General features: G+C 35.3%; 1 protein-coding gene across 5 annotated transcripts in view; it reads right to left on the reverse strand.

The window, feature by feature from the left end:
- CFAP47 (cilia and flagella associated protein 47) overlaps positions 1-12,731 on the reverse strand; it is a 274,676-nt gene that overhangs the window by 90,608 nt on the left and 171,337 nt on the right. For 4 of the 5 annotated variants that reach the window (XR_014956844.1, XM_085585616.1, XM_077781662.2 and 1 more), the window contains 3 exons: positions 6,474-6,649; positions 4,102-4,209; positions 479-590 (listed from right to left, as the gene is read on the reverse strand). Coding sequence is in view for 3 of the 5 variants with exons in the window: in XM_085585616.1 (XP_085441742.1) it covers positions 479-590; positions 4,102-4,209; positions 6,474-6,649 (396 nt within the window). In the remaining 2 variants the exon portion in view is untranslated. The remainder of the gene's footprint in view (positions 1-478; positions 591-4,101; positions 4,210-6,473; positions 6,650-12,731) is intronic. The other variant, XR_014956846.1, reaches the window with a different exon arrangement.

A 12,731-nucleotide genomic window follows, 5' to 3' on the forward strand; every position in this document is an offset into this window, starting at 1 on the left:
TATTTGCTTGAAGCTTTTTTGCAGCTATATTGATCAAATTATTATTCATATTCCTTGCAAGTTGCTTATAATATTAGATATTATTGTATTCTTCCATTAATAGTTTATCTACTAACCTAAATGTTTACTTAGTTATTCTGTTGATCATTAGATAGTTATGAAGGTTCTACCCAGCTGGTTTGTTTACAACTTCTCCTTCTAATATCTTCTGAATTATTTACAACTTACACTGCAGTCCTGCTCAAAACCATTTCACAAAGCATTCCAGGAAAGAAAAAAACATCTGTACTTCAGCTTGAGTTGCTTTTCAAATTTAATTGTTTTCTTCCTCAGGCTATAAAATCTCTAAACTATGTACTTAAAATGTCTAAAAGATTGTATGTATATTCTGAACTCACAGTACAATACATAATTCAGTTTGTTTTTAAAAGAAGGCTATCTTGTATCTTTTTTGTGAAAACACAGAAATCTTACTTACAGTTTGTTTTGGGTCAATCTCAACTGCAAAATGGGTGGGATTACTGTTAATCATTTGTAGCTCCAGAGTTTCATGAGAAGGATTAGCAAGAGGTATGTATGTATGAGCCCATCTAGAAAAAATCATATGCACAATGATGATTTATTACAAAGCTCCTTCCATTTCAAGTCATTATGCATACAAGTTTTCTTATTTCCTGAAAAATTCTAAATTTCTTAATCTTAAAAATAATAATAGTTTTATTGCATTAACACTTGCCCACAAGTGTGGAAACATATTTATTAACTTCAATTATTATTAATAATCATAATTAATAACAATAAATCCTGAATTCATTCAACATTTCATTATGTTCATTTTTTGTGTTGTTTATTACAGCATAATCATAGAATCATTATATTGTAAATGTAGATTATATATTCTAATGAGACTAGTGACCCTCCCAGAACAAAGATTGGAGTATGGTGATTGCTTAAATCAGCTGGCCCTCTATTTTACAGACTTTCCTTCTTTATTTTCCAGGTAAAGAATACTCATGAGATACTTTCAATAGGGAGAAAACTTTTGCAATAATTCATAAGACTCCCAAAATTTCCTCTATTCTGGTCAAAATACTACATTTTTCGTTTTCAGAGAAGTTATATGACCATAAATCACATTCTTGTTGTAATACCAAGGGACACAGAGAGGAGGTTCAAGGTGAATAAGTGAAAACAGTAAATAAGAAAAGTTTGAAAAATTAGATAGATATATTGGTTGTGCTGTAATTTATCTCCTAATGGATATTCCCTTTAATCAAAGCTGTGGCAGGTCAACTTCCAGATTGCTCCACATATTTATCATCTGGGAAAAATTAGTCCGTTAATCATAGCTAAATGAGTAAGGAAAAAGAAAATATAAAAAGCAACATTCAGAAGCTATTTCAGTCCAGCTTAATGACTGTAACTTCAGACCCTAAAACCTGTTCACAGGTGGATTCCTTCCAATGCAAACAGTGACATAAATCCTCAGCAGTGAGCACCAGACTTGTTTCTGACTAACACTGTCAAAGCATTCTATCATTGAGATCTCAAAACCTGAGAGTAAAGAAATATTAGGAAACTTCCACACAGGAACTTCAGACTCACTTAATAATTCCTATTTTTCACATTTACCCTCTCTACTCCTTTTTTTGGCCTGGTCTCTTTCATTAGTAATACTTTGTCAAGGGGAAAACTAAGTTGGAATATCTAAAATTTCAGTAAGAAATTACTGGACTGTTAGAGGTTCTTCAAGTCATCAAAATCCTGCCACCCCACACAGATGGACTATCATGGTTATGCTGGAAAAACTGTTGCATGTGGCAGTAAATTCCAGATCAGTGTGCACATCATTCAACTGACTCATCTTCAATGTCTCCACTGTGGAGCCTGTAACACGATGGATAAGAAAAGATGAAAAATATCAGGGAGAAGGTTTCCCTCCTTAGAGACATATGCTAAGGGATGCGTTAAATTTACCTTGACATAAACAAAAAGTAGATCTGACTGTGATAGCCCCAGAATTTTAGGCAATCTGAAGAATAATTAAAGGATAAATTGTTTTATTTATTTTTTTTTTCTCTTTCAAGAATTGGTTAGAAATTGATTCTAAGTAGTTAGTGGTGTCTTGGCCCTAATCCAATTCTAGGTAATGTTTCAAGGTCACAAATACCTAAATTTTTCAGATCAATATAAAAAAGAATACATCGAGGACACAATGAAAAACATTATTCTTATATTTATATGCTAATGCTTCTTCTGCATTCAAGGAAAAGGTGATAGAATAGAAATTAATCTGTTAAATAACTACAAATCTTCCCCAGCCAGAAATGCTTCAAACATATGATGATGTTTACATTTCACATCTCTGGGTACATAGCAAGGAAGTACATCCATTGAAAAAACTCCCAAACTGACATCATTCTTAGACAATAAACAGATGCCTACCTGCACTGCTTTTACATGTTCAATATACATTAATGCAGCCAATTTACTTGGACTTGGACTCCACTTTTCATGAGGCAGAGAAGTTCCCAGTAACTGAACAGTAACCTCAATGCCATCACAGACTGCCATTGTCCAGCAAAGCTGAGGACATTATGCTGACACTGCTGGACACCACCAAAAAAGCCTCTTGGCACTCACTTTTGTGCTATTTGTATGTTCTGATGTGATCCCCTCCCAGCCTTCTCCTCTCCAGACTAAAGAGGCACAGCTCTCACAGTCTCTCCTCATAAGAGAGATGCTCCAGACCCCTCCTCATTCCTGTGGCCTCCACTGGATTCTCTGCAGAAGTTCCTGGTCTTTCTTGTACCAAGGAGCCCAGAACTGTCCCAAACTGGACACAATGCTCATCCACATATTTACAGATACATAGGAACTACAATATGCATTTACTTGTAAAGGGAAAGGAAATCTCATTTGAAAAAATAAAATATAGGCCTTGAGGAGTTTTAGACAAGAGTTTTGACAGGAAAGTTATAGTTAATGGAGCTAATCTTTTCCAACATCCTTTTTACCTGCAGTAGGAAAGGATGACTTGCCATTTTCCACTAGACCATTTGTGCATGTAGTTTTCAGGCAGTGCATGTCAGAGAAAATTATGAGTGCCAGAAAGTCTGAATAAAAGGGTTTTAAGTAATTCCTAACTCCTAATAGCAAGAGCCTACACAGTAGAAAAAAAATATGGTTTTTACTCCAGTCAGCCCAGAATTTTAAAGTAAAAGCCAGGAAATAGCACAGTTTTTTTTTTTCTTTAGAACTTAATAAAAAGGCATTGTCAGTTATCTCCAGTCTGTGCATCATATTTGAACAGTAGAATATTTTCACTTACAAAAAATTAATCAGGTAAAAATTCATGTTGTGCTCTCTAACATTTCTACTCAGTATATAATGTATATTCACTACAGACTTAATCAAAGATACACAGAAGTAAGTGGAATTTAGTATGCAAAAAACCAGTGTGTCCACAGAAACCATTAGGAAGTGGAGGTAATATGTGGAAAAGCACTACTGAAATTTTTACATTTTTCAAATTCTTATCCTCAAAGTTTTAGTTTATGTTTTGAAAGTCAGAACTGAACTGAACATTATGCTGTCAAAATGCACATTGAAATTTTGTTGATGGATGGTAATAATTGGGTTAATTTCTCTAAGGCATTAATTTTCTTAACACTTGAAGTGTTTCAACCATGGACAGAAATTGCATTTTGCCATGTCTTGAGAGGTTAAAAGATACTGCTAGCTGGTATACAAGCATTTGTCAAGCATGATTTTCAGTAAATTCCTAGTTCAGAGAGAAGGAAAGAAACAGAAAATAAAGCAAACCTACAGAGCTCTTTACAATGGATCTGGGTGCTTACATTCTGCAGCATTGTCAAAATGATTTCTAAAAAATTAATTCAAAGGAAGTTTACATAGAGGCTAAAATTGTATTTCAATTGCTTTTCTGCATGGAATATTTCACCCACCTGCAAATATATCTAAAAAATATTCTGCAATCTATTACAGCAGACATAGAATACTATTCTGAGTTTAAACTCTTCATATGTTTTCCAGGATACCTAAAATCAGAGACCCAGTCCAGCATGATGAACTACTCACTTTCCAAGCTCACATCCCACATCAGGCAGCAGGGCTGGCAATGGCTTGTCTACATTGAACTTCAGGGCGTACCAAAATTCTCCAATCACATCTGACCGGAACATGACACTAAAAACAGATACAGAGGCTTAACATGACAGCTGGTTTTTTTTTCAGATCATTAAAAAACCCAAACAGATTAAAATTCAGGAGAAACCTAATGAGTTCAACATAGTGACTTCTTTAATTAGATCATATTTTTCTTCTAACACTTTTCGCTGCTATCTGAATTCAGCTACCAAGTCTAATAATATTTAGAATTACTGATGCGACAAAACCTCTTCTTCATTTTTCTTAAATTCTATCCATAAAATTAATTTGTTGTTTGTAGTTTTTGTTTGTTAGCTTGATTTTATCAAAAACACAACCCAAACATATTTCAGCTTATAAAAGTAAGCTTTAATTTCATTTCAATATCACAGTATTTTCTTTTTAGTCATTTTGAAGGGCAGCATATAAATGCTATACACTAATTTTAGAAAGGAAATTTTTTTCACATCTAGTGATAAAGTGAGAAATAGATATAGACACATTCCTGTGAGCATGCCAAAGATATACACTTCAAGGAATATTCAATATATTGTATTGATATACAATCAAGGATTGTCATGACTGAAAATTGTGTTTTGGTAGGTGAGATATCTACAGCAATATATTTCAGTTACAGACATTCTAATACAGTAGTCTCCTACTGCAGAATTTCTTTTCTATTTCTTGAGGATTTTTGAGTAGCTGAGTCATAATAACATTAAACCAAAGCACTGGAAGCATACAAAAACTTAGAAGAAATGCACTGCACAAACCCATGACCCACTAAGGATGAGGTCTTTTTCTAAATTATAGATAACTATGTCTATTCCTTGACTTTATGGTTCCAGACCATCCCCTGTGCTAACAGAGCTTTTAAAGTGAGTGTAAAACAGCTCTAGGAAAGAATCAACCATTTGAGAAGGAACACCTGCCACAGTCCCTTTTACCAACAGCTCTTCCCAGCTGCTAACATAGCAAAGGAAACAGAGCATGGCTTCAGAAAAAGAAGTTAATAGTGCGGATGGAATGTGCAAGTAGCTCTGTCCAGCTGTAAATGCAGTCTGTGGGAGCTACTGCAATTTAAAAGAGCTATTACACACTTCTGGAACAAAATTGCAAAACCATTTGGAGAACGTCCACACGTGCTTTATTTCACCTCTGCATATATCCCCTAAGCCCCAGCCCACCAAAGCTGAGCCCAAAATTTTGTCCTGTTAAAACAAACATTTATCTTATTATTTGGAAATTCTGCACTTGAAAAATACCAGAAATATTATCTGGTATGAGAAAAAAAAAATTAACTCTATACTCATCTTTAGTTTAAGATAGCATAAATCCTACAAAAAATAAAAAGATACTTACTGGAGTTATAACAGTACTTATTTTTATAAAACATTATTCTAATTGAATCTGTATCCCACAATGATACCCAGCATTATTCTGGTCTTTGGAAAAATCAATACAAGCAAATTGAATAAATCTCTGACTGGATTTTGACTTTGTAAATATTATTTCAAAACTGGTCAGGTGTCTCCGCCCTCCTCTTAAAATACCACCCCATCCCCATATTTTTGCAGTCAGTTGAGATAACTGAAAAACAGGGAATTGTTTTTCAATCAGCCTTTAGACTAAATAATGCTTTGGTAACCAAATTCCAGGAAAACAAGCTTTGCAATTCTACATTTTTCAATGACTTGCTGAACTGTTTTAGTTGAAACCAAGACCAAGAGGTCATCTGTCTTTTAATTGCTAATTATCATACCTGCATGTTTTCGCTGGGATTTCCAATGTAAGGAAAAAATTTAATTTAAAACCTCTCCATATTCATTTAGTGGGTCATGGTTAAGTAATGGAAGATCATGAAGGTAAATATATTTAAGTGAAGACAGTTAAAGGGTTCTCCCTTTATGTTTTTACAATTTCATTCCTTCTCCGAAGAAAAAATGAAATTGTGCTATTTCCTTTACAGAACTTAAAAATTTAGAAAACTAACAATCAATAAAAAGTTTTCAAAGGGGGCTTCTAACATTAAGTAAGTTTCTAAAATGTTGTTCACAAAATTGTAGTGAACTAGAATAGCAAGGAGTTATTCTATTGCCTGTCAGTAATGCTTTGCCCCTGAGAGGAAACCTACTGTTAGGAACACAATACATTTCAAGCTGGAAATTTTCTTAATTCCATTTATTGACTTTTGTGGGAGTTTTTAGGGCAATATTTTCATCAAGGGACTGAGGTTTCAATGAAAGTAGTTAATTTATTAGTAAAACAGCCAAAATCACAAGTGTCAAAACTCTACAACATACCTTCCAGCAAAAGCACCAAGAGCAGCTGCAGAAAACTCTAGGTGATATGAAAATGTTTGTTTGGGCTTGATAATGAAAGATTTTTCTCCAAAAAGGGATGAATGGTCCAGCAGCACATTCATCTTGAGGACTTTATTGGTAGGATTAGTGATGGGAATATTAATTCCAACAGTATCCTAGAAAGAATTTAAAAACCCAAAATCACAAAATTAATGATGAGCGATTACACTTAAAAGATATTTCTTAAAAATCTGTAAGGTGCTTACTCATTGTCTACACTTACACAAACTCCGGTTGCACCTTTGTTTCATGTATGAAGTAACCAAAAAAAAAAAAAAAAAAAAAGCCAAGTTGCAGCAAGAAACATTTCAGACAACCTTCAAATTGTAAACTCTTTAATTCCATAAATACGGAAAAGTTCAATATTTTCTGGCTGGTCTGCATTCTAACAGTCCACTTCACCTTCCAAGATATGTCCAAGGCTTGCCAAAATACACCTTTCAAGCCCATCTGCTGCAATCCCAAGCAGGTAAAAACTCCAAGCTGGCTCCCAACAGCCAAGCAAAGACAATTGGAAATATCTGCTTTGCAAGCTGGCAAATGATTTGGCTGAATTCTGCTGAATTTGGTCCCTTAATTCTTAAGTTACATCCTAATACTTGACATTAAAACAACACCACCACAATAAATGTTCCCTCTCTTATTCCTTTAGGCATTTCTGTCACTACTGATCTCTGTACCATCTTTCCCTGATCACCTGGAAAACATTGATACAATTAAAGATACATAAAAAACTCCTGTTGCTGTAATAAAAGAGAGCCAAAAGGTGGCCTCATTAGATAAATCTGCATATTTCACATGTGGAACACTTTTAGGATGAGCAGGAATTGGGCAGAGACAGCTCACTCTGCACAGCTACATTTCAGCAGAGTTCCCTTGGCTGTAAGGTTAGAAATGGTGTCAGTTCATCCCATGTGCCCTGTATATCAATACAATTCATGAAACAAAGCACTTAACAGAATAGACCAGAAGGAATTTACTTATGAAGGCAGCACACTGTGATAATCTAGGAGGTGTACCTGCAATTTAAAATACATATGTTCTATTTATATATCTTCATTCATAGAAAAGACACAAAATCCAGAAATAAAGATATGCATTTATTTCTCTGTGCCTATATTTGTGTCTACTCTTACTTTGGTCTTTTTTCTTTGCTCTAGCGAAGCAGTTTACTTCAAAATCCATGCCAGTTTGGCTTTTTTTAACATATAGTGATTTGTTTCTTACAGCAAAATTATTTCACATAGTTTGTTTGAAAAAGTAAATAATTTAAGTTGCAAAACGAAAGGAGAAAAAAATAAAATGCCTATTAAAATTAATAACACACTAAAAATTAATATAAAATACATTTATGACCCCACACAGTCCTGCCTCCCACTGATTTCAGCCTGCCTAAGATTTGGTAAATTTCTATACATTTCCATGGAATATACATAAACACATTTAATGTTCTACAGATGGCAAGATTACACTAACAATTTAAATCATTTAAGTGCCTTGCATCAGTAAAATGGGATTTAAATTTGCCATAAAATATTTTAAAGCTCAGATTAATAGTTTTTACTGTGTAAACAAGTTTCTAAATCTATCTACCATTTTATTGCCAAAGGGTTCATAACAATTTTATAGTAAAACATCTACATGCTGTGTTGAAGAAATACTTTTACAGTAAAAAGGAAATATGGGACAGCTGATTTAGGAAAAAAGCAGCAACTATGAAAGAAATCTTTTTAATTTTGTATACAAAGGCAATTTTAAATTGCCAGTATTATCATAAAACACTTTTCTCTTTCCAGTACAAAATGAATGCTTAAGATTAGGTATTTCTCTGGAATTTCCCAGGAAGTTTGCCTGGAACTGCCATACACATTTCAATGATCTGCTACTTCATATATGGTAATAAGAGCAGATGTATATTTATCACTAGAATATATATAATTTTTTTTTTTTACATTTCTAGGCCTTGTTAGATTGTTATGGAAGCATAAAACTAGGATAAATAACAAAATGCCCATGAAATTGCTAAGAGTATTATTTTTTCTTGTAAGTGCCATTTTATCAGACCTAATGTAAAAGAGGAACATCACAGGCAATTTCCAAACACATTTATAGTCATTAATTTAGTTCCACTTTTCAGTGCTGAGTATTTTATAAACATTTTGACAGAGGAAAAATTTTAAAATTGAGAAAAGAAGGAAATTAATCTCTTTCCTCAAATATTTCTAATATCAAGGCTGCCAGTCACCAAAACAGAGCCACTTCTGTGCAATATGTCATGCTATTATTCCTTTAGAACTTTCAGTTACCCACTTCTTGTCCAATGCAGGTTATTTAAAATAATCTCATCAGAGTTAAATAAAATGAATTGTAAATATGAGATAACATTTATTCTCTGTGGAAATTGACAAAACAATGGACTGCTAACACTTGATCCTATGTTCATAGCCTAGGTCTATGCACAGGTTTAATACTCTGTAAACCAGACTCTAGTTTCAAAAGATGCTCACCATTATCAATTCATCATTTGTGATATTATACTTCTTTGCTAAAATATTTTCCTGACATATTTTTTGCCAAAGACTTTCTCATCATTCTATTCTCTATTTCCTTCTTTGGGCAACTGGATCTAATTTATTTAAGTCCATAATATGCAATTTTACTTTTATTAATGTATGCACTGCACTGAGCTATCAACTAATCCTCTTCTAAGTTTAACAGGGTAATTTGCAGGAAGATGGACTCATTCTACAATTAATTTGCATAACAATTTTCTGTGCTCCATCTTCAGTAATAATCCTACTCTTACCATCAGCAGGTGTCAATAAAAACCCTACCTGGCCAAAGTGTCTGAGACTGACTACAATTCTTATTCTTTAAAAGAATTCTTTTCAATTAAAATCCAGTTTCATTAAGGAGACAGTGTTCATTCCACATTGTTTGAAGCTTTTTCAATCCATAGACCTTGAGGTGAAAGCATTTCTATTTGCTACCAAGTTTTCCAGGCTGTAGCTATAGAAGCAAATTTTCAAGTTGAGTAAGCAGCAAGAAAGTTATATTTATAGGCCTGGTGAGGTAATGGAGAAGAAATTATTCCCTTTGTAGGTCCTTGTCCAAATCATGGTTCTTCCAGATGGACAAGTAAGAAGTGCCTTCTTTCTCTGTGCTGCACCTGACAAGCAGGAATGCTGCTCACACAAGGACTGAACTTGGAATGGTGGCAATATTGTTGAAAAAATTGATCTTGGCTTCTCTCTTCTATAGGCTCAAAATGATCAGAGCTTTCAACATCCCCATCAGTGTTTACCTGTCAGTAGCAGGAGTCAGAGCCTCCTGCTGTATTCTCATCATTAACTCAATTCTGTTTCCTGGATCAAAAGAGGCTCCAGTGAGTTGAGCCGCAGCAGTTGATAAAGTTTCAGGGCCATGCTGAACAGAGCTCAGCCCAGTTTGGTCAAACTTCTAGAAATCAGTTCTGGCTCTTGAACTGCTTGGTGCCAAGTGTCCCCAAGTCACACCTCACTGTCCTTTTCCACACACACACCCAACCCAGACACACACGTCCAAGCTCAGCTGGGCCTTTCTGGCACTCATCATTCACATGGAACTCCTGAGCTCCTCTGTCCTGAGGGGCTGAGTCCTTCAGGCTTCCTATTCACTCCTAAGTCAATGGAGAAGATCTTTGTGAAGTGAACCATCTCCCTCCCTGTACAACCTCTTTAAGCTCCGTTTCTGGTTTGCAGGTGTTTTTTTTATCTCTGAGATGTAAATGAATTTCCAAGATAATCCTCTCCTTTCCATGTAGGGTTATGAGGCTAGAAAACCATAGTACTGCTATTCTCTTGATACTCCATTTTCCCATTTTACTTGGCATATTTTGCCTTACAAAATATCAGCTCTCAAAAAGGCACCAACTGTTCATCAGCAGTGAAGTCTATCAGAACAGCAGATTGAACTGCTTGAAATTTAGGACTAAACAACTTAAGCAAATTATATATTTGTAAAACCTGCTTAGCAAGGAATCCATTCTTACTGCAGCACAGGAAATTTACTCAAAGGGAAAAATTTGCACAGAACATTTAATATAAGAAGCTAAAAGGGCAGTGAGTTTCAGGTTTAAATTTACATAGAAAAATCACACCAAATTGGATTTCTTTTAGCTGAAATGCACATTAGTATCTAAGTAATAATGCCCTGAGACAGAATACAGCAATGATTAGTTCATAAGTTATTACAATAATTCTAAGTTCCCTGACTAAAAATTACAACACTGTTAACCTCTTAATGGGGCCTACATATTCTACCAAGTAAACAAACTGGGAAAACAATATTTTGCAGGAGGTGATTACAAAAATTATTTTTCTGAAATGGAAGGAAAGAAATAGACTGGAAAAGCATTAAATTTAATGACTGAATTGATCTATGATGTCCTGGGGTCCACCAAAAGATACCACAACCCACAACAAACTGATATTACAATAATTTATACACATATAGAAAAACTAAGGAACTAAGTAATATGCATATATTTGGATTCCCATGTAAAGACAGACAGAAGAAGATGCATCAAAGATAAGTTGAATGTTAAGTGAAGTGCTATTTTAAGATAATTATAAGTATACCTGACAAGGGGATACAGACCGAGTCAAAGTAAAATTAACATCCCAAATTCCCACAACTGAGAAAGTAATAACTATGCTCACATCTTAATGAATACTTTTTTGAATTTGAAATCAAGGGCACCTCTGCATCCATGGAGACTGAAGCTCAATAACTCTCCATACTCCTGAGATCCAAATCCTGATGAAGATTTCCTTCTCAGATTCAGCAGCATTAGAAGAAATTACCAATTACAGCTACTTTTTGCCAACATACATATATACATCTATACTGAAGATTGGCACTTCCAGTGATCACCTCAGTTGCCTAAATCACCTCATACAGTAAACTGACTTATCAAAGCTCAGCTGGGTTTGACAGTCCTACTAAAAAAAATGTAGAAGTCAATCATTCCATTACCAGAATCAATGGAGAAGGAGATGACAGAATCATAGAACTTTATGGGTTGGAAGAGACCTTAAAGATCATCTCGTTCCATGGGCAGGGACACCTTCCACTAGACCAGATTGCTCAGAGCTCCATCCGTCCTGGCCTTGAACACTTCCAGGGATGGGCACCCACAGCTTCTCTGGGCAACCTGTGCCAGAGCCTCACCACTCCCACAGTAAGAAACTTCCCTTAATAACCAATCTAAATCTCCTCTCTGTCATTTTGATCCATTCTCCCTTGTCCCGTCACTGCATGCTCTTGTGGAAAGTTTTCTCTGTCTTCCCTGGAGGTTCCTTTCAGGCACTGGAAGGTCAATTAGGCCACCCTGCAGCCTTCTCTTCTCCAGGCTGAACAATCCCAGTTCTCTCAGCCCTTCCCTATAAGAGAGATGATCCCTCTAATCATCCTGGTGGCCTTTTCTGGGCTTTTCCCATAGGTCCTTGTCCTTCTTGTGCCGGGGACCACAGAGGACTCAGGTGGGGCCTCACCAGAGCAGAGCAAAGGAACAGAATCCCCTCCCTCACCTGCTGCCCACGCTGCTGTTGATGCAGCCAAGGACATGTTTGGCATTCCAGACTGCAGAAAGATGGGCTGCTCCTGATATCTGACACTGAATTAATGTAACAATGGACCAAATTAATCTTCAGAGGATTTTACAGGAAAATCATTTACACCTACTTTGTCAACAACATTTTTGGAAAGCATGACTCAGCAAGTGACAGATTTCAATACAGCTCCTATTCATCATTTTTATGGGTCACTTTGCTGTGCAGATGCATGCACATAATATATGAGATGCCAATGATGGAAAACAGTTTGAATCAAATCAATAGATGTATTTACACCCCTTGGGTGATAGGACTATTTTGTGTGATGTAAATCCAGGCTGCATCTCTCAAAAACAGATATTTCTCTTTCTTTTCAGATGTCCTTTCTCCTTCAGAGACTGTCATATCTACAACAGCAGAAGAAAACACTTAAGGTCAGTATCACTCAATAAAAATCACTAGAAAGTGCAACATTTCCAAGTAAGAAATGTACTGTTCTTATATAATGAAGTCAAGAGAGATATTAGTGTCTACTGCATTTTCAAAGTCAGTTATGTCTGATGGAGTTGTAACATGCAAAGTCTTCTGCAAGCATGTCATCACA

The sequence above is a fragment of the Lonchura striata genome, chromosome 1 (genome assembly GCF_050655825.1).
Source record: "Lonchura striata isolate lonStrDom1 chromosome 1, ASM5065582v1, whole genome shotgun sequence".
Classification (NCBI taxonomy): domain Eukaryota; kingdom Metazoa; phylum Chordata; class Aves; order Passeriformes; family Estrildidae; genus Lonchura; species Lonchura striata.